Source organism: Peromyscus eremicus, chromosome 5 (genome assembly GCF_949786415.1).
Source record: "Peromyscus eremicus chromosome 5, PerEre_H2_v1, whole genome shotgun sequence".
Taxonomy (NCBI): Eukaryota; Metazoa; Chordata; class Mammalia; order Rodentia; family Cricetidae; genus Peromyscus; species Peromyscus eremicus.
Genome location: NC_081420.1, coordinates 136342288 through 136364701, shown reverse-complemented (window position 1 = coordinate 136364701; position 22414 = coordinate 136342288). Strand labels below are relative to the sequence as shown.

Sequence of the window (22414 nt, the reverse complement as noted above, 5' to 3'; positions counted from 1 at the left end):
CTCTTGCTGGCCATATTAAAAGCTGTCCTGGAGGGCAAACTCTCAGGATGCCACTAAGGCCGAGGCTGGCTCTCATCCAGCCAGGAAGCAGATTCCTGTGCGCTGTGTAAGCTACTCTAGTCTTCCAGGGTCGTCTAACATCCTGGTCTAGTCCCTCAGGGCAGCCAGAGGTCAGAGGGAGGGTTGATGGCTCTTAGCCATGAGGCTGGGGCCCTGCCATCTGGCTATGCAGTCACTGGACTGGGCATCCACTGGCATCGAAGGAACCCAACGACAATTGGGAGTGTGGCTAAGATACCTATGGCCTCCTCACCTGTTCCACCTCCCCTTCTCCAGAGTAAAGCTGACCCGGCAGCCCTTTGCTGTGTACCTGGCACTCTGCTGCCCCCTGCTGGCCACATCCGGAAGCTGCACTGGGACTTGGAGGAGGCTAGTCTCAACCTCCAGAGACCTCTGGGCCAGTGCTGGGAGGGAGAGCCAGAGGATATCTCCGATAAGGAAGTCAGGAACAGTTATACATTTAATAAATCTGCCTGATAAGTTACAGCAGCAGCTCCAAGGCTGGAGTTGCCCTGAGAAGCAAGACTGTGCAGCTGCTGCCGGAGAGGAAGTTAGGAGTCCACAACTGGGAAGGTGGTCTGTGGGCTGGCACGCTGCCTCCAGGATGGCCGTCAGGGCAAGAGTGGAGGCCACGCTGAGGCTCATGGGCCCTGGGCATACAGTGACTAGAGTGTGAGACCAAGCCAGTGAGGGCTGCTGGTGCTCCACCCATGAGGTCCTCAGTCCAAACTGGCCATGAGTAGGTGCAGCTCACGGAAGGCACTGCCATGGCGGCCACTCAGACCTGACTTGCTCTTGACGAGGCCACTGATGCTCTTGAGCTGTTTGAAGCAGAGTCGGCACTTATGCAGCCTGCAGGACAAGAGGCAGCACCTGAGGACGGAGGCCACCCCACCTGGCCATCATGCCCGACAGGCCGAGGGTTTTTGCTCCCCTAACCACTCCAAAAAGTCCCCTAAGCCATGCTAGTGTGTAGGAACAAGCAAGACCATGGAGGAACCCATGCTTTGGCCATACCCATCCATCCCGAGCCACTTCCCAGACAGTGTTCTCTATGAGCTGTCTGGGCACAGCCACCCACAAGGGAGGATGCACCCCGCTCCTCACCTCTCCTCTCGGCTGATGTCTACGCCCACAGAAGGCGGGGCTGCCAAAATGTCAGTGATGAGGGGCAGGAACCTCTGGAGGATCAGCTTCAGGGAGGTGCACCCAGTCTGGACATAGCTTCAGGAGCAAGGTAGATGGAGTCATACACAGACGGGCCCAGAGCCAGAGAGAAGACAGAGATAGAGGGATCCTCCACAGATGGGCGTATGCACACACATGCCCACTGCCACTCTGGTGGCTCCAGGGTATGGAGGGCTCCCTACCTCTCATACTTGCTTTGCAGAAGTTTCTCAATCTGTGGCAGCACTGTGGTGCACAGGTCCAGCTTCCACAGGGAGCTAGAGAGAGAGCTGGGTGTGATGCCATCAGGCAGCCCTGACCACCCCGTTCTTCTCTTCCTGAGGCCACTTACGCTTTCTGGTTGACAATGTTCAGGAGGTCCACCACCACAGACAGGTCATTGATGGCCACTGCAGAGTCCACTGATGTCTGCAGACAAGCTCCATTAAGAGGGCAGCACAGGATGGGAGTAGACAGGGTTGGAGGCACGTTAACAGACTGCACCAGCCGGGATGGCAGGGCACAGCCTGACGTCAGGACTCAACTGATGGAAGCTGCGTACGGACGGTGACACCACCAGGCTGCGGTACCCAGGCCCCCGTGTGCCTCTCTCTGTTCAGCCTGAAGCCCACGCAACAGGTGGTAAGAGGTCACCCTTACCTTGATATCTCCTGTGGTCCACACAGCCCGTACAGTGTCCAGGTTCTTGTGGCGGCTGGTGAGCACCACGCACATGGTGTCGTGGCCCTTGCGTATCTGTGACATGGCATCCTCATCCACCAGCTCTGCCTGCTGAGGGACCTTCACGGCCTAGGAGGACGGTAGCCAGATGCTGGCACAGGAGCAGATGGCACACTCCAGCCTCCTTTCAGCCCTCAACCCCACCTCTTGGGTAGGTTCCACTCACGGGCAGGAAGTCCGAGGCCTTTAGGCCAATGGGCTCATTCCGTGTGGCAGGGATGATGACAGGATCGCCCTTGGGGGCAGGAGTGGAAGTCGAGACTGGAGGCCGGGCTGGGACCTCGAGCTGCAGAGAGCAGAGACTCAGCTAGAGCTGCCCGAGTCCTCCCTCCCTCAGCTCCTGACAGGAAGCTCCCGACCCTGGCTCAGACCCACAGGATGCCCTCTCTGCTCGGACATACATCTGGCACTGGCACATCCATGGCTGGGCTGGGTTTTGAGGCCTCCTTTGCTGTGGCTGTGTCTAGAAGTAGAAAGAAAAGCTCGCTGTCAGACGGGAAGGACCTGATGGGAAGAGGCCAGAGGTCAGGATGGGATTCTGACATCTGTGGCTGGGAAGGAGCAGGTGCCAGCAGATGGACAGAGGGAACCAGGGAGCTCATCCTGGGGAGCTGAGGCAGGGGCTGTCCTTGGGTGTGTGTAGATGGGACCCAGTAGCTTCAGGGCAACCCTGCCATTAGGAGTGGAGTATGTGAAGAGGGCAACAGAGGAGTGGGGGGTGAGCAGGAAACGGGGAGAGGGTCTCAGCAAACAGTCTCACTAAGATAAAGCAGCAGCCCTGGGTCCCCAGTGGAAGCCAGAGGACAGAGATGCCATGGGTGGACCCTTTGCCATCCCAAACAGACTAGATGGTCCCTTTCTTCAGTCCCAAACTCCTGGCCAGGGCTCTCTGGCTCCTGCTCCAGGTCTGGGTCCTGATGATGCCCTGGTTCTCCCCACCCCGGCCCTTCCTGCCCTCTGCCCGCTCAGAGCCTTGCTTCCCCTGTACCTGCAGTAGACCCAGTCCCCAGTAGCACACACCCCAGGGCCAGGCCTACCTATGCTTGGTTCTCTCCAAGCAGGCAGGCATGGGTTTGAAGGAGGCACGGCCTGCCTTGCTTAAGCTGCCCCAGGGCCCTTCCCTGGGGCCAGGCACATGGTAGGCACTTTTAGGTAGGTACAGGGACAAGATCTAATTGGGTAGGCTAGGGGTCGCACCAAGAGAGGCAAGGCCTGGTCCTCAGGCCAGCTCTGCCCAACTCACCATCCTCTGGGGGTGCTGGGAAGGGCTCACTTCTCCGGGGCGGCGTCCGACCTGCCAAGGCAAAGGAGGCGGATACTTGGGTTCCCATAAGCTCTCTGGGAACAGGCCCTGTGTGTGGCCAAGGTCTTCATCGACAGACACACGGCTGGAAGTGATCCCCAAGCACACGGTTCTGGCCCCGAGAACCCATCTGAACCCACAGGCCCTCTTTACTTAGAACAGGGCGGAGGGCTGGGCAGGGGCCACCGATGAGTAGCTGCGGGACCTCTGCTGTGAGGGTCCAGGATCCTGCTTTTAGAAACCAGCCCGGCATAAAACCGCGGAGACCACGTCAAGTTTAGGGAAAACAGCCACAGCAGGGTGCTGGGCTGTGAGGCGGGAGGGAGGGTGGCCTCACTGATGCTGTTCTTGGGCTGGAAGATCTCATTGTAGTCCTCCGCATTCTGGATCTCGGCCCGGGACTCACGCTCGTCCCTGTCGTCTTCGCTGCTGGGGCTGCGCCGCTCACTCTCTGAATTGCGCTTTACCCTGGTGTGTGCAGTCAAGCAGAAGAGGCCAGGATCCTCAGTGAGGCCCAGGGTCGAGGGGTCAGGGGCCTTCTTGGGACATACACCCTGCCAGGGCCATGAGCACCCACCTCTGAGCCTGGCTGCAGGTGGTGCTGGGCCGCTCGTAAATGCGGCGGAGGGAGACACCAGGGTTGGGGGTCTGCTGTGTCAGAGGCTGGCTGGCCTGCACTGGGTCCTGGGTCACAGTGCCTGTCCTGGTGACTCTCGTCAGGTCCACCACGTAAGAGGAGACATTACTCTGGGAGAAGGCCACACCTATCTGCAGGACACGGCAGGGCTGGTGTGGAGTGGGGCCAGACCCCAGGAGGCCCAGTAGGTGGGATCATGAGGGGAGGGGTGGGGGGTGGGCGACTGAACCCTCACCAGCTGGTCATTGCAGATGGCCAGGTCGGCCACCTTGCCCCAGTTGACAAGGACCACATCAAAGCAGCGCTCAGGCTCCCAGCCGTAGACACGCAGCGAGTCCTGGCAGCCGCTGTACAAGCAGCAGCCATCAGGGCTGAAGAGGACACTCCTAGGCCAGGTGAGAGGTGGCTGTCAGTCCTGGGACACCCAGCTGGAACCCGACACCAAGGCACAGGAAAGCAGGTGAGCCCAGGACACAGGAGGAGTGGAGGCAGGCAAGATCACCCTGACCAACATCCCACTACTCGGTTGAGGGCAGAGACTCCATGAACTCTGCGTACCTGACAGGCCCTGGCTCCCCTTCAATGCAGCTCACCACCTGGAACTTCTCCAGGTCCCAGAAGCGGATTGTCCTGCAAAGATGGCCACAGGACGCCAGTCCCTCATGCTGCCCAGGGCCTCTCCAGGCCCCTCCCTGCGGGGGCACTAGGAGTGATGTCTGGGACAGGGATGGCCCTGTGCGCACAGAGGGTAAAGATGACCTAGGCTGTGCCTGACAACCCTGCCCCAGAGCTAACCCCAGCTGCCAGGGGCTTCCCCCGCACTGTGCCCCAGCAGGGGGTGTGGGTCCTCACAGGACAGGAAGTGCAGCACCAGGACACTAGCCAGGGAAGAATGGGACCAGGAACCAATCCTGGCTTCAATTTAGCCTACACAGGCTGGCTTTCAGGCATATGACAGGGTAAGAGAAGGAGGGGACAGCTGTCAGGCAATGTGCCTTACTCCTCCTCACCTGTCAGAGCTGCCAGAAGCTAGGAGATACTCATTGGGGTGAAACTCCACCACGTTGACAGGCCCTGTGTGACCAGGGAACTCGGACATCATCTTGCCGGCCGTCAGATCCCAGAGCTGGAGCAGGGTGGGAAGAGGTAAGGGCCAGGCTGAGCCTTTGGCTGCCTGAGGGTCTGAGCTCCCTCTGTCCTCCCAGTTAGCAGGGAGGTGAGGTATGAGCAGCAGCAGACCGCTGGGCCCAGCCTGCACGCCCGGGTCAGGAGTTACCTTCACTGTGTGGTCATCTGCTGCTGATGCCAGCCACTTCCCATCAGGGCTGAACCGAAGACACCGCACAGCCTGGCTGTGCCCCTGCGGAAGAAGAAAAGAACCAAGCTCTTTGGAGGAGCCTGGGTCCCACAGCACCTCCCCATCCCCAGTGCCTGCCCTGAAACACAGGGCCTTCCTAAGGACCAGCCACAGAAAGGACGGATGGTCACTACTGGGAGACAGGAGGGATCCTTCTATGTGGCCAGACTCCCAGGCCTCCAAGAAATCACAACTGTGCCGTCTGTTACATGCTAAAAGTGTTTTATGGCCGCTTCCAAAAGCCCTTGAGAAGGATTCTGTTAGTCACAGTACTGCCACATACCTATGAACAGGAAGCCCCGCACCCAGAGACGCCAGCCACCTGACCGCAAAAGCAAAGCTGGAATAGTTTAATAGCTATGGCTCTGGGGATTGGTGGAAAGCTGGGGTCCAGATGACCACCTAAGGCACTCCCATTTCTACCCAGGTCTGTTTTGGGGGTTAACCAGCAATGGACTGCAGCCCCCGGCCCCACTGTGGTGTGGACCCATGCTGTGACTGATATAAGGTCATAGGTAACCGACACAGGTCATGCTTACCCTATATCGGAAGACACAGCCTTTCCTCCTGATGTCCCAGAGCTGTAGGGAAGAGAAGCAGGGGAGGTGTTGGGGAGGGTAGATCATCAGAGGTTGTGAGGGCCCTAGAGGGTACAGTGCAGTTCGGAGCAGAGAGGACTCTGGATACCTCTAGGTCATGTCAGGCCCAAAGAGAAAGGCTGGAAGGTTTGCCCAAGCTGGGCATCCCAAGTTGAAGTGTCTGGCCAGAGTCCACGGGTCCTCTGTCCCAAGGATGCTGCCATGGAGGAAGGATTCCCTTACACTTGACATAGGCAGAGTGGTACCTTACCTTGATATTTGTGTCCTGGGAACCTGAGGCCACAAATTCGCCATAGGGGTGGAAATCCAGGCTACAGATGTTGGCTTTGTGCCCCATGAGTGTGCGAAGAACTAATGAAGCAAGATAAAGCAGAAGCACCATGTAAACGTTAGCTGGCCAGCAGCAGCCTGCCAAGGCCAGCTGTGTGTACCCTTTGGCACAGAAACTGGGATGCCAATATGAAAATAGGGGAGATGAGCCAGTGCCTGCCACCCTAACAGTTCTATAGCCATTTCTGTCACTACTCAAGTCCCCAGAAAATGCATGGCATTACCCATAGCTTATGTGTGCCAAGGCCCCTGGACAGGAGCAGTCACAACAGTGCTTGGCCCGGGCCATATGGCCATGGGGCTATTATGCAGGGCAAATAACCCCCAGGACAGTACCAAGGACTGAGCAGAGAGGCTGCAATGGGGGAGCTGCTTGGCTAAAGAGTCCAGGAAGACAAGGGACACGTGGGTAGCAGCCATGGGCAAGAGGAGGCTACGGCTGGGACTCACAATGCCCAGTGGGATGGCACCCATGCAAGTGACCATGAGGACGGCCCTAAAGCAAGTACGAATGGAGGACACAGGGGAGGTGCAGCCAGGAGCAGACTAATCACCTGTTGGTGACACAGCTAATCCATTAAGGCCCGACAGGCCAGTGGCAAACTTGTGTCTCCAAGGATTACAGGCAGCGTTTTGGAAGACTTGTATTTCCACTGCCCAAAGAAAGCTTACCAGCCCATGAGTGGTAGGCCAAGGGGTACCGAGGCCAGCTATCCTTAGGTCATACCAAGATTTAACAGGTAGTGAGCTCTCGTGTTAGGGGCACGTACCTAAAGGTCCAAGCACAGCTGAACTGAGTAACTACTGTAGAATCCTCCCGTCCACACTAGGCCACCCACAAAACTAGGATCAGTTCCGACTCTGCTTCTTAACTGCTGTGTGACTCTAGGCCGGCCCCCAACCCCTGACCTTCAGGTCGGTTTATAGTGAGAACTAAGAAAAGGAACACCAAGGACTTAAGAGTGGGGTTGTATTGACCCCCATTATAGCTTCCTCCTGGAGGCCTGCCTGCCTTCACTTCCTCCAGTCTCTCCTCTGGACTCCACTCTCCTCCTCAGACTTCACAGCGTGTCTTCTCCCTCTTCTGGTCTCAGTGAGGATGCACTACGCAGAGCTATGGCTAGCTATTGCCTCCAGTCACTGCACATCCGCTGAGCATTTCCGGTGTTCTGCGAGCTGACTCTATACATGAGCTCAGAGTCCCTCTGACAAAGCCAGGAGGTGGGTGGGTGCTGAGGCATCCTGCCTGAGGCTGAACTGCAGTGGATGGACCACAGTTAGATCAGGTGCTGCCTCCGAAGCACCACCTGAGCCTCAGGAGTGAACTGGAGCCAGAGCTGTCCAGGCAGGAACAGCACAAAGGAACGGCTGCCCTAGCCAGTATCCGCCCTGAGGACCAGGCCCGCTGCCCATCTCACCTCTCTGCTTGGTTTCTGACGGACACTACAGCTGGGATGACACCTCCTTCCCGTGCCTGAGGACTTTGCCAAGGCCCCTGACTCATCCTTGGTGTGGATGTCCAACTCCAGAACACCCACACTGAGCTCTTGGCGTTCCCTGCTCCTCGGCTGTCTTGAATCGCTAGAAGTTCGGGAAGCCTGGGGAACAAGCTGCCCTAGCCACCTCTTGCCTTGTTGCCACAGCAAGGGAAATTGAGACACAAGAGACTGTGGTGGGGCCTGCCCAACCCAGGCCAGCTTCTTGAGGTAGGGGTGCCTTCCTGTGGGCCCCCCAGGCCGGTGCTCCTACCTCCCAGCTGCACTGCACAAAGCTGGGAGGACCACATTCTTCTGCCATGACTTCTGCCCTTGCTTGTCTCTCCCAGAGATGTCTAGCCTTGGTCACAAGCTCTAGGGACTGCAGAGTGGAGGAGACTTGGACTTGTCTGCACATGTGGGGACCTCCAAGGTCTCCCAATGGAGTGGTTGTTCAGTCTCTGCCCATTCCTCCAGTGTTAACTGTGGCTCTCTCAGAAGCCCCTGTGTCCTTCAAGTTTCTCTGGGTTCTCACCCCTGATGCCCACATCTGGGGTAGTAGGAGCCCTGAGACCTTAGCTCTCCCTCCTGAGGGCAAGCTTGAGAATCACCAACTAGAGGTAGATGGACAGCAGAGCGTACTGGGGCAAGGTTCTGACACCAAGACTCAAGTTCTAGCTTCTGCCACCTACAGCCTCAGGGTTTTCACTAAGCCCCGTGCCTTTGACGGTCTCAGCCTGCCCATCTGTCAAAACGGGGAGCCCTGCCAACCAGGCTTTACTGTCCATTTCCGCCTCGCTATTTGAAGGTATCATTCTCATCCCCCAGGTGGAGCACAGTGACTGGGGACGTCAGGGGTGGGTTGTGTCTTTGTAGCTTTTCCCTTTGGCCCGTAGCTCTTTGGTGAATCATGAAGAGTGGTGATCTTCACTGGGAATCGGTTTGAGGCAGAGGTTTCCTGGAGACTGACTGCCTTCTCCGTCAGAGCCTGGCACCCTGGCATGGTCCTCCCTGCCTCTCACATCCAGTGATAAGCACAGCATGCTCTGAGGCCTGATGTGGCCTGGCCAAAGAACGTCTGCTGAGACACAGTGCAATGCCCTGTTTGTCATAAGGTGTTCTGGGGCTCTCTGTTCAATGCCATCAACATGTATAGTTCACCCCCGAGGACCAAGGGATACCATCTTTCCTGAGGGCCACAACACAAAACCACCGATGTTCCTGAATGAAGTTACGCTCACTGCCAGGCACACACGCCAGTGGCCTGCGTTCTGCAGCAGAGGCTGTACCAGAAGGGCCTTTTAGGCTCAGCCAAGCTCAGGGAGCTCTCACTGGACAAGGAAAGCTGGGGCCTCTGAGCTGCAGCAGCTGGCCCCAGAGACCAGCAAACCAACTCTGCTCAGATCCCCTGAGGCTGGCCTGAACAATGGATGGTAAAAATGCGCTGAGTTAGCTGTCAATACTACAGAGTAAGGAGGAGGTGTTCCACATCAAATTCCTGAATTTTCTGACAAATCTGTGGGGCTGTTGGGGATGGTGGCATCCACAGAGAAGGCAGGACTCTGTGGCCACACCCCAGGGTGAGAGTTTCTAGACCAAAAGGACTCTGTGAGGCCTAAGCTCAGATGTGAGAACACACCCACAGAAGGGCGTGTAGCCACGAGGCCGGAACGCATCCTACACGCTGAGGGAGGAAGAAGGAAGAAAAGCAGATCCCTCGTAAAGGGCCCACAGAGAAACAGCACCGGATTCTGCAGCAGCTCTGGACGCTAAAAGCAGTCGTGATGCCTTTAATCCCATTAGTAAATTATTTCCAAGAGAATCCTACACTTGAACTTTAAAGAACAGAGATAGAATAAAGTCGCTTTCGGCCATAGAGGGTCCGTAACACTGTGCCTGCCATTCGCCCTTAGTGCCAGGGATCAAACCAGGGCCTCACACATGCCAAGCAAGGGCTCTACCCCTGAGCTATGTCCCTTGCCCCTGCACTGTGAGACAGGGTGGGCTTGAACATGCAATCTTCCTGCTCTGTCTCCTGAGAGCTCGGACTCCAGGTGTGTGACACTACACCCAGCTCCCTTCACCCCTTCATAGCAGATCACGGAAGAAAGTACTCCATCTGAGAGGAGGGAGCCACAGGAGGACACAGGAGGTCTCAGGACAGCAAATTCAGAGACGAGGAGGCCAGGCGTGATGGCTCCCAGGCCCTGGGCCTGAGGAAGAGAGAGCTGGATCACAGGAGAGGCTCAAAGCTGACTCCTCTAACGGTGTGCTTGTGATGATGGTTAACGATGATCAATAATGATTTTGACAAGAATGTGGAAAATGCACATGGGAAAAGAGCATTTGTTCACTCCAGGAAACCAAGTCACAAGAAAACCACGCGGGGTCCTTACAGCACCAACACTGACCACGTAAATGGTGACACTTCAGGGACAGGAAATAGGGGCCTGGGGAGCTGCTGAGAGCCAAGTTCTGCTTCTCATTGCAGGGGCGGGGGTACCTTTTCTTATTTGGGGCTTGTTTGTTTGTTTGTCTGTCTGTCTGAGGTGGGCTAATACACCATAGGCTAGGCTGGCCTTCAATTTTACACCAGTTCTCTGGCCTCAGTTTCCCGAAGGCTGGCATTTTAGGCAGGCACCATTATGAAGGGCCAACTTGTTTTTGTTTTGTTGTTTTAAAGACAAGAGGGAAGTGCAAAGCCAGAGCTGTAGGAAAGGGTGGTGCTGGTGGGCACCGTAGTGGGGAAGGGAGAGCAGAGGCCCTTAGAACGGGGGAGGATGGGGCAAAGACTTCCTCCTGCCATCGGGGTTCCTGCCGAAATGGACTTGTCAAAGCAGGTGTTATTCTTGTCAAAGTGAAAATTAAATAAAGATAGCAAGAAGGGAGGCAGACAGAAGACCCAGCCACCCAACCCCTACCCTGAGGTGGGTGCTCCCCAGGATCTTAATGGCTCTTCCCACATGGCCATCTACTTATTCACATGCCTGCAGGGTATCCCCTCACATTTGATGTCCTTCCAGGTTCCAAATACACATATGCACATGTACACACACACCTTACTGTTCATCACTTGGGTACCTCCTCATATTAGCACTTGGGGGATGACAGTGCCCATTGTTGCGGGACTGATGGAGTGGTATGGACAACATGCCACCCACTCTGGTCAGTGCTTGAGAACAAAGCACTCAGACCTCCTGGAGGCGGCAGTCTGACAGAATGCCCCAAGCCTGAAGCGGGGCCCCCACGCATGAAGGAACAGTAAGCAGGGAGGCCTACTTTTGGCAGCTTCCAGGTCCCAGACGCGGATGGAGCCCGACTGGGAACCGGCTACGATGAGCTCTTCAGGGGTGTTGAGGCGGACACTCTCCACAGGGGACGTGTGACCTGTCAGGCTCTGCAGAGAGAGGGTGGCAGCTCCAATGAACTGCAAGGGTAACCCCCACCCCCAGCTACTGTCCCAAATTTAGGGTCCCTGAGAATGGCTTCAGTCAGAAGTAATATGTGGTGAGCTGTTCTCGGGGTCCCCACCTCTGCCCCAACTCAGCTGGCAGCTCATCAGCACAATGGACAAAACGACCCTTCAAACACCTGTGGCCCCAGCCCTGGGGGGGCGGGGGGGCGCAGAGGCAGGAGGATGATGAGTTCCAGACCAGTCTGAACTACATAGTGAGATCCCAGCCAGCCTTGATTACATACTGAGACCCTGACTGAAAGAAAATCCCCAGGCATCCTTCAACCAATCCTTCTCCCTTCTACAGTGCCTCTGGCTCCGGGCATGGGCAGGACCCAGAGAAATGGCTCTGGGTCACTGGAAGGAGATGTGGAACCTTCACCCCCAGTCTGAAAGATCCCATCCAGGCCATCCCCATCTCTATCTCCTCTGTCTGATCACAGAGGCCACAGCAAGTTAAGAACACATTTCCACTGCCCCTGGGTGCCTGACTCCCTGAGGCTGCCTGCTCCATGCTTCCAGGGGCCTAGGAAGGTCTGCTGGAGACCATGGAGGCTCTTGCACATCCAGAGCACCCAGAGCAGCGAGAGATGGGTCAGGTAAGGTGCTGTCATCTTCAGCTTTTAGGAAAGAAGGCCAGAACCCAAGTCCATGGTGTCTTCACTCTCTGCTCAATGCTGGCCCCTCAAAGCACAGTGGCCATTTCACTAAGGCAACATTCCTGATGGGGACATGTGGGAAACAGGGGCGTTCCTCAGCACCAGTGTCTGAAGCCTCGTAGTTACTGTAGCCTGTCTGACTCCTGCTGGACAATGGCAGGGCGTCTAAATGGGCCCAGGCTTCCAGGATCACAACTGGGCAAAAACAACCCCCATTCAGGGGAGGTGTGATGACACACATCTTCAGTCCAAGCAGTTTGGATCATCTCTGCTCTGAGGCAGGAGAATCTCCAAGCTCAAGGCCAGCCTGGGCTACACAGTAAGACCCTGTCTCAGAAAAAGAATAGCACCACAACTCTTCAGGGAACTTATTCTCTGCAAGCACAAACTCAATGTTATTCATGGCAAGAGACTGTAGGCCATGTGAACACCCATCACAGTAATCCTTCAAACATGAGGAATTCTGAGTTCCATGAGGCTAGAGTGTGTACACAGAATGAGACCACTAGAGGGAAACATGTATTTGCTTGTCCGTGGACCGAATGATTCTAGGACACAGAAGGAATTTGGAGGCCTCATCATCTCCAGGGAGACAGAGGTCACTGCAGAGAGAACTATTCAGCATTCACTTCTTTTCTTTGGGGTGACTTTTTATTAACTATGTAGGCAAGCACTCTACCACTGAGCTACATCTCTAGCCTATGCTGATCATTTTTCAACTTAGGGATATTCCTTTGACATTTTATGGGGAATGAAAACATTTGAGTCTTACAAATAAAACATAACAGGGGGTGGGGAAACGTCTCAGTGGTTAAGAGCACTGGCTGCTCGTCCAGAGGACCTGGAGTCAATGCCCAGCACAAACATGGCAGCTACCAACCATCTGTTACTCCAGTTCCAGGAGATCCAATGCCACCTCCTAGCTTCTACAGACACTGCACACACACACAGTGCATAGACATACATGCAGGCAAAACACCCATACACACAAAAATACAACTAAGATAAATACAGCTAAGAAAAAGATACAAACAAAGCAATTCCTTCCTGAACCTGATGTACGGGCCATGATCTGAGTGGGTCTCAGTTTTGCCCCATCTTACGAAATCTCTGAAATAACCAAGTTTTCACTAACAGTTATCACCTTCCCCCATTTTTTGTTTACTTGGTCAAAAGTTAAAAAAAAAAAAAAAGACAACTGCCTAAGGTGGCAGGACGCAGGGCACAGCCACACTCCCACGCCGCCCGTGGGTGAGACAGAAAGTGGCTTCTGGAGCCCACTGTGACAACTCCCCAGAACTGCATACTAGGGACCTAGACGCAGTGATCACGGATCTGCTCAACAGTTTGAACAAACGAGAATGTTTGATATATTGTGGGCTAGCAGAACCTAAAAGCTGGAGCCAGCAGCCCTGCTGATGACAGGGTGTGGCTAAGCTAATTACAGCTCATCCCTGCGATGGATACCAAGAAGCCATTTAAAAGCATGCTGTAAAACAGTATTTGTTGACATGGGAAAATCCTCATGACACTGTCATTCTAAAGAACCAGGTCACTCATGAGTAAGATGGTACTCGGAGACACATGTGTGCACATGTATGTACCTCTCTCTATTCCATCATTGGGAAAGGCACAGACTTAAAACCTGGTCCTCTCTGGCCACAGCACTGCCTGAAATGACTCTCTTCCCTATTTGTGCTGTCCTGCCTTGGAAAGCAGCCTGCATCCCTGTATGATGTGTGACCAGGAAAAAGTGCTTCAAGAATGGCCTCCAACTGAGTCCCCTCTGATCCTTTCCTTAGACAAAGATACACCCCCACACAGCTGGCAGGTGGAGAGTGGGGCTTATTTAAACCTTCCCATGAGTACTCTGGAGCTCTATCCCACACCTGTGTTATCCCCTCTTCCTGAGGGCTGGCCACCACCCCAGCTGTCCTGGGCTATCCTGGCCCTTACTGAGCAGATAACTGGAGTAGCACTAATGGTGTGCTGGGCCACTCTGGTGACCTGAGATCACCAGTGCCTGCCAAGGAGCCCCCACCAGGAGCCACTCTGGTTCATCACTCACCATGATGCAGTTAGGCTTGTTGATGGACCACAGGTTGACACGGCAGTCATCCCCACCAGTGGCCAATAGGCGCCCTGAGGCCTTGCCCAGCACCAATGAGGACACATTGCTGGCATGGGCGACGATCTCTTCTACATAGGAAAGGAGGAGAAGAAGGTTCTCAGGGGACTTTGACAGGCCATATGGAGGAGGTGGCCCTCCTTAGCCACCAACTCTGAACACAACATTCAGATAACTCCCACCAGCTTCAGGACCGGCCACAGGGCAAAGTGTGGGCCAGAGGCTGAGATCACTGTTTTCACCTCAGCTCCCCACCCCCCTCTCAGGCCTCCTTTTTGAGTTCCTTTCTCTTCACATCAGCTGGTAACACACACTACACGGTACACCCTCCCTACACACACTCAACCAGCTGCTGAGGGGGCATACTTGGGACAGATGCAGCTGTAATGCTGGGCACATGGTGCACACTCGCAAACTCAGCACTTGGGAGGCTGAGGCCAAAGGATCATGAGTTCCAGGCCAGCTTGGGCTACATGCAAGACCCTGTCACGAAGCCAAACAAGCACCTGTGCTTATCAGTATGAGTGGACTTCTCCTTGTTGCTAGTGCATAAACAATATAATGCAAGAACTATTTAAACAACATTACACTGTACTGAGTATCACAAGGAAGAGCGCTGAGTCAAGGTACCCAGAGGAAGTGCAGGTTTCTACTCAGACACCACACCACTCTATGAAGGACTGAGTACAGGGAGACATGGCTGTCTGTGTGGAGGGGTCCTGGAACCAACCACCACAGATACTGTGGGGAGACTAAGTTTACTTTTAAAAACTAGCTTCCTATTTTTATCTACTTTGTCTTAAGCACTAATATCCAGAGATAGTACTTTTTCTGATAAAATAAATAAATAAAAATAAATTTTTAGATGGCCCATGCATCACCTAAGTACCTTCAACTGCTCAGATGCCACCCTACAGACAAAGCCCGCTTGGGACACACCTTCCGAAGAAGTCAAGTTCTGTCTAGACAGCTGTCTCTAGATCCCAGTTCAGACTTCTGAATCAAGTGTTGATCTGAGCTCTGCCAACTGCATGGCCCTGGACAAGTCACTCTTCCTCTCTGAGAGGGTCCTTGTCTGGAGGACAGGATGACCCCAGGGCCAGCTCATTGGGAATGGGCTGAGAGGGAGCCTGCAGACTGGCCATCAGGGACCCAGGTAGGCAGGGAGCGGGTTCCATAAGGATAATGGCAGATAACAGTAGATACAGCAGGACCTGGTGGGGAAAAGCTGACCCTGAGAATGCGGGGTAAGGCCTAGGACAGTCCACCAGAGCCCCTGGCCTGGACCTCGGTGGGAGGGCTGAAGTGGGGAACACAGGCTGGGACTGTGGGCCTTCTCATTGCCCAGAAAGAACAAACTCAGCGGAGAATCAAGAGACAGACTAGGCCTGCAAGCCGGTCCCTGTCCCCAGCTTCCTCTGGGAACAAGGAGAGGCTGAGTCTCTCACACAGGCAAGAGGAAACCCCAATATGTGGGTGCCCTAAAGCAGCTAGAGACTGGCTTGGGCGACATGGAGAAGGGTGTCATGGCTGTTAGTAAAGGACCCTTCCCTCACCCTAGGTCCTACTCTACCCAGCCTTGGTAGCTCTTGTGTGAGCTGCAGACCATAATGATACTGGAAAGTAGGCCCAGGGAAGCCCTGACAGTTTGGGTTTCTAAAGACACCTAGGGTCCCACCCAAGACGAACTTCTGAAATGACTCCCCTTCAGGGCCTGGCAGGGCACAGCTGGTACAAGCAGCGGCTGACCAAACCAGGGTGACAGTTCCTTATAAACCCAGACATTTCCAAACTAGGTACTGGAAGACCTGCCGCCTGGACCTAAGGGAGTTGGGTCTTGCTGTAGTCACCATCTCAACCACAGTCCTGTCCTCTGCACACTTCGGGGCAGCTGCTCACAAGCGTGAGCCACAAACCCTCTAGATCTGTCTAACCGGCAGGAGGGCAGCGCAGCTGTTCCCAAGCACTCAGCTCTGTCTCTGCAGCCACACCCTGAATTCGTCAGAGACACCCCGGGCATGTGCCCTGGTTCTCACCTTCCCCAGGCAAAGTGAGAAAGGACAGGCTGAGTCCCACCTCAGCAAGCCTCGGGACCACCAGCCAGCCATGAATGTGAAACAGAAGGACTTCCAGGCATCAGCTCTAGGCCTGGCACTGGGAGGATGTGGAAGGAGAGCTTATTGCCTTCAGGCTCCAGGGGGATCAGACGGATCCCAGGCAGGGCCTGGAGCTGGAAGAGTCACAGGCAGGGGGTGGGTGTATGATGATTCCCTTTTAAGCAGGGGCTGATGGAAACCTGTGCAGACAGGAAGACAGCACAGTCCTCACAGCGGGCTCCCTCTCTGGCTTGGCTTGAAGAGCACAGCATCAATGGCCCACACATGGGTGCTGTGTTTCCATACAAACATCAAACTCTTCAGTATCTCTCTCCTATGACAGCTACTGCTCTCCCTCCAGCATAAGTCATCAGGACCTCCCCAAGCCCCAGGACTATAGCCTGGCAAATCTCAGCAAAAGCTGGGGGTCACTCTTGGTCTGCCCAGAGGTGCTAAGGACCTACATCCTGGGAGGACAATACAAAGGACCGGGGGGGGGGGGGGGGGGGGGTTTCAGCAATCCCATACTGGCAAAGAGCCTTCTTATCCTCCCCACACCCTGCAGCCCCAGCCTGTGTGGTCTCAGGCTATATACCCATAAACCTCTGTGCACAAGAAACTGTCAGCTCCTCAACATCAACATACTTGATCACATTACTGTTTGCTGCTTAAATACTTGGATGCTTGGGGTCTTAAATGGCAAGGGTCTCGTGGACATGTGCCCTGCAGAACTCATTAGATTTACCTGGCATCACTCTGTCCTTGCTGAATGCAACAGCCCCATGGTCTCCTGTAAGTCTTTTCAATATGCAAAGCTTTCTGCCTCAGGGCCTTTGCACTTGCTGCTCATGCACCCTCAACCCACATCAGTTAGTTAACTGAATCAGAGCACACATACCAGTTCAGAACTAGAGCAGGACGATAAACAGATGTAATTCTGGTTCTTGCCTATTGCCCTCCCAAGCTGAGCTCCTTGGATATGGTGGCCCTCACTTGCCCCTAGCATCTGGTTCTACCTTCAGGTAGGGTAAGCCATCAACGAGCTGGATACATAATGCCAATAAGTACAAAGCCACCCTACCCAAAGTACACCTTTCCTGAGTGCCATTGAGAGCGTTCTCCCAGAACCCTAGAGCTTTAGAGAACAACTTGAAAATGGTCCCAATCTCTCACTTTACAAATGAGGAAACTGAGACCCAGAAAATAGCTCTGCCCCAAGTCTCCTTGTCCACTCATGAAAACAGCCCAGGGGTGGGACAGCAGAGTGGGACCTGGGACAGAAAACCTGTGACAACCAGCTGCAGTTGGGAAGAAACCCACAGAAGTGAGATGCAGGTCCTCCAAACACATGTAGCGCTCATGAGCCTTTTAGAGAGTCCAAAAGAACAAAACTGTTATCTTAAACACTAGGATGGTACTGGCCTTTGGTACTCTCATTTGCTCCAGAGGCGGAGTCTTCGGGAAGACACCCAGCATGTGATGACATCATCACTACTGTCAGATGTGAGTATATATATGTCACAGTACTGTTTTCCAGTACAGTACGTATGGATAAGTATAACTTTCATACACAAGAGCCCTTCAGGGTCCTCAATAACTTTTAGGAATATGAAAGAGCCAGGTGTGGTGGTACAAGCCTTTATTCCCAGCACGCAGGAGACAGAAGCACACGTCCCAGACCAGCCAAGGCTGTAGGGACACCCTATCTCAAAAAAGGAAATGAGTATAAATGGGTTTAGACTAAAGAACTCAAAACTAGTTTTGTTGGATTACACTCAGAGCCCGGCCAGCATCTTTGGGCACCTCCCTCCACCCCCATCCCTAGACTTTCATCTGATGGAGGAAAACTGACTTGGAACAGAGCTGAAAATCCTAGAACACCTTCTAGCCTTTCTCAAAACACTCTGCCCATCAGCCTGCCTGGAAATCCTTTACAAAGTGCTTTACTAAGTTCATGATCTCACTGGAATCTCAGCACGTAGGAGCGACTCCTTTGCTGTACAGATAAGGCAACTCGGCTTCAGCAGGATTAATCCACCTGTCCAATGTGATTTACATCTGTCTACCTTAAAACAAGGACTGTGCCAAGGACAGGACACAAACCTGAAGGTTGAGACTACCCAGCAACGAGCAGCTCACGAAACCACAGTGTGATAAAGAAACATGAAAAGTACTTACGCAACTTCCAGGCAGTCTTGGTGACCACAGGGGTGGCCATGCTTCAGAGGGCGGCACCTGAGACCCCACCCACAAAATGGATTGTGCTTTCCCTGTGGGGTGGGGGTGGATCCCCCCCAGATCCGACAATCAAGTTGGCAGGGAGTTCCCACACATCCAGGCAGAGAGACCTCCTCTCCTGGCCCAGAACTGCCTTGTAGTTTAGATCATCCGCCACCAAGCAGCAGCCTGTACACATAGGTCAGGATCCCAGATCATGGAATGTCAGGCTTGGGCCATCTCAGCTCAACACTGGGCTAGAATACAAGCAGAGGTGATGGAGTGTTAGCAAGTTCTTGAGATGAGTTACAGCTCCCTGGGTCACTAAGGCCACTTGATACAGACCCACCAAAGCCCCCAGGGCCTGGAGCTGCAGTGCACACTGGGCCAGAAAACCTGACCAGAACACCTCTGTGTCTTGGAACCCAAAGACCTTAGAGACAAAAGACCTTCCCTAAGTAGCTGGTGGTGCCAGACTTTAACCCCGGCACTCAGGAGCACGGGCAGAGGCAGGCGGATCTTCGTCAGTTCGAAAGAAAGACTGACTGACTTCCCAGCAGCCTAAAGCAGTGCTCCAGGATGCTGGCTGTCTTAAGACAGTGGAGAGGAGAGGCCCACGTGTCTGCAGTTCACACAGATTTGCACCTCATGTGCCCGATGGGGCACTGGAGTCTGAGGCTATGTTTAGAGGCCCATGAGAGGCACCCGAAAGGCAGAGAGACAGACAGACAGACAGACAGACACACACACACAGAGGGACAGTGTGAAAGTGTGAGAACGAAGAGACGGGCAGTGAAGGCCTTCGGGGAGGAGTGATTCTCAAGAGGACGCTGAGGGTCCGATCCTCTAGCTCCCTCCTTCCCCAGCTCCTGGTAAGGGAACCACGCCCACCTCTTGTTAGTCTCAAGGACACAGGCGGGAATTGGGTCTCCAGTCCAGGCGTGAGTCGGAATGACTCCTCAATTCTAAGAGGCCACAGCATGAACGGAGACTTCCACAGCCACTCTCACCACATCTCTTCCTCCTGTCACCCGTGCTCCTCATTCCGGCACACCCTGAGCTCCCTAAGTTGGCCACGCTTCGCCGGACCCTCTCCACTCCCCTTTTCCCTGCTGCTATCGGAGTCCCCCATTCATTCGCTCCCCTGTTCCTGGAGCCCCAGCTCAATACGGTCCTCCGCACATCCTCTGCTCTGCTTCCGGCCCACTAGCTTTCCCTCTCCGGCCTCCGCACCCGTCCCGCTCGCTCATCCAAATCTGCTACTGGTCTCTCAGCCTCGCCTGACCCCCCGCCCCTCTGTCTTGAGGGGCACCGGCTCCAGCCTTCCCTGGCCCAGAGCCCTCCGCCGGCGACGCGACCGTCCCCTCCAGGCTCGGCAAAGACCGGGGCCATCTTCCCCTTGCCTCCAGGACCCCGAGGGCCACTCTACCTGCAGCTGTAGCTCGGGAGGCCAAGGCTTCCCTCCAGGCGCGACCCCCACTTGCCTCCATCCTCTGTCCTGATTGGTCGCTGCTTGACAACCGACCCTCACAACAAAACCTCCGGTCTAGAGTCCCACCCACTTCACTTCTTGCACCAATCAGCCGCTTCAGACGCTCCGCCTTCCTCTGAGATTAACCAATAGAAGCAAGCGCTTCTGCCGATTTGCGTAACTACCTGCCTCCTTTTCCCGACTCGGACTAATCACGAGAAAGAAGCGTTTACGGGCCTCCCTGAGGTCTTGAAAGAACCAATGTGGGTTTCTATATCCTTAGTCCCGCCCCAACTCGGGCTGGCTTTTTCCGCCCTTTTCCTTCACTTCCTGGAACCCGGTTAGATTTGAAAAATCCGCGAGCCGCACACGAGGGCGGCTGCACCAATCACTTCGGCAACAGCCCTAGCTCCACCAATCAACGTCAGTATTACTGGAGAACCAATTCCAAGACATCCAATGGGAAGGGAGCTTCTGGAGCAGCGTGAAGTCGCACATCTTCCATCTTTGAACAGGGCCGCCTGGACCCCGCCCTCAGCCTGTGGGTGTTGTCCGCGTGGTCTGATTTGGGTTCTGCTGGGATCCACCTACCGGCTTGAGTTCCCTGATGGAGGAGGCCTCGAGAGAAACAGACCCTGATTACAGGTGGAGTCGGTGTAGAACCCAGGAGTGCGTCCCTAGAGTCACGGTGGGAGATGGATGAGTAAGCTTGTGGCTGCTCGCGGACGGAAACCACCGCACTGGGGAACCGGAGAAAGGCAGATGATGTGTGACGCGTCAGGCAGGTTGAGATCAGGAGTGGGTAAGGCTATACAACCCACCATGAGGGTGTGCCCCTCACTGAGGAGGAACTCGGTCCCTGCCCATTGCAGTAAGAGATGCTCCAGCCTTGGTCCTTCCTTCACTCGCTCGCCTCTCATCGGGCCGCAGCATCTGGTGCTCACAGCCCTAAGCGGTAGGATTTCCCCATTTATGGATGAGGAAACCGAAACTGTGGTGAAAAGACCGAACTTCTGGAAGATGGCCCCAGGATTTGAACCTTTAAAGTCAAGGCGTGCCAAGTCTCTACTAAATGCGAAACTTCTGCAGGGACAAAAGACATCCACCAGCCGGCAGTACTCTGGGAAGTCGGCCCTGAGTAGAATTTGGGGATTACTAAGAGACCTGGATTCGGAGAAAAACGTTCAATCAAAACTTTGTAGCTTGCTGTTCTTCTCAACTTTTTATTATTAGAAACAAAAGTCAAAGTCTTGATTTTGACAGGTTTTGCCTCGTTCACCTTGTCTATATACAAGTATTCGAACATTCCCGATCCCAAGACATTTCAGTCAGGACAACACTGAGCATGGGGCTCTTTAAGGGTCCTTAGTCACATGACCAATATCACCACCCCTAAAATAACTTCATCCTCTAACATGTAGACTATATTAAAATGACCTTAATCATCGCCAATACACACAATAACTTCTAAGTAGGAACAAGACTGAGAAGGCACTAGGTTCAACCACAGCACTGAAAATCAAAACTTACTAGAAACAAGAGAAATGGTTCAGTCTTAGGAGCGATTGCAGTGCCAAGAATGAGGACCTGAGTTCAAATCCTCAGCACCCACATAAAAATCTGGCATGGCTGTGTGTGTAACCCAGTGCGGAGGATTGCTAGGGACTGCTGAGGAGGAACCTGACTCATCATCCTGACTCAAAGGAATTAGGCAAAGAATGACATGGCAGAATGCGTGGTGATAGTGTAGGGGATGGACAGACAGACAGACACACACACACACACACACACACACACACACACACACACACAGGCTTGGGGAGGGGGGAATGTATCTTAACTAAGAACCAGGCAAGATCTGGCATACTTGCCTCTTTCAAGTTCATCCTATTTCTGTCCCTCGAATCTCTCTCCTCTCTCTGGATCAGGCTCTCACTATGTAGACCAGGCTGGCCTTGAACTGGCAGAGGTCAAGAGCTGGGATTAAAGGCATATGCCACCACATGTAGCTTGAGCCCCTGGTTTTAACCATGGGTTTGGAATTATGCATTGAAATCTGGTGGTCTCACCTTTGAGTGAAGACAGTGACTACCCCTCCACCAGAATTCATCAGTAACCAGTAGTTCAACAGGGAGGCACGGCCCCCATGCCCGCCCTGAGCCATGATTGTTTATGGACCGGCCCAGGCTTGTGCAGGCAACCACAGCTGCTGTGAGATCATTTGCAATGTCTGTGTCGTGCCCTGGAGATTATAGGCCAGGTCTTCTCTACTTTGTTTTTGCTTTTTAAGACAGAGTCTCATGTAGCCCAGGCTGTCTTCAAATTCCCTACATAGTCAAGGCAGACCTTGAACCCAGATCCTTCTGCCTCCAACTCCTGCTGGGATTACAGGCATGCACTCCTAGACCCAGCTTTCTCTCCTCCTTAACACTTGTTTCAGGAAACAATGCCAGCCCCGTTTCACAGGTGGTAAAGAGAAGAGGAACTTGGATTCAGTCCCTTGTCCTCTAACATTAAGCCAGCCGGTCCTGGGTTGTGCTCCTTGGCCAGGCCATTCCCATTTTATGAGCTGGCCCACCATCACCACATTGAGCTCTAAGCAGATGGCTGTGGCTGTGGAACCGTCTGGAGACGTGTAAACACTTGATAGTCCAGCAGAGAAGATGGCGGGGAAAGACTGAGGGTGGAGGGGACTGGAGCTGTGAGTACTGGAGCATAAG

At 54.2% G+C, this 22414-nt stretch overlaps 1 protein-coding gene across 1 annotated transcript; it reads right to left on the bottom strand.

Moving 5' to 3' along the window:
* Positions 1-507: 507 nt before the first annotated feature.
* Katnb1 (katanin regulatory subunit B1) lies at positions 508-19974 on the bottom strand. The gene is made up of 20 exons (XM_059264599.1): positions 19653-19974; positions 18185-18480; positions 13851-13981; positions 10949-11066; positions 6115-6215; positions 5805-5846; positions 5185-5268; positions 4919-5034; positions 4467-4538; positions 4144-4294; positions 3849-4039; positions 3609-3739; positions 3212-3262; positions 2370-2431; positions 2135-2254; positions 1888-2037; positions 1580-1656; positions 1431-1505; positions 1168-1284; positions 508-912 (listed from the first exon to the last, which is right to left on the bottom strand). The coding sequence occupies exons 2-20, from the start codon at positions 18222-18224 to the stop codon at positions 780-782; spliced, it is 1962 nt and encodes a 653-aa protein (XP_059120582.1). The 5' UTR covers positions 18225-18480; positions 19653-19974; the 3' UTR covers positions 508-779.
* Between the last annotated feature and the right edge of the window lie 2440 nt (positions 19975-22414).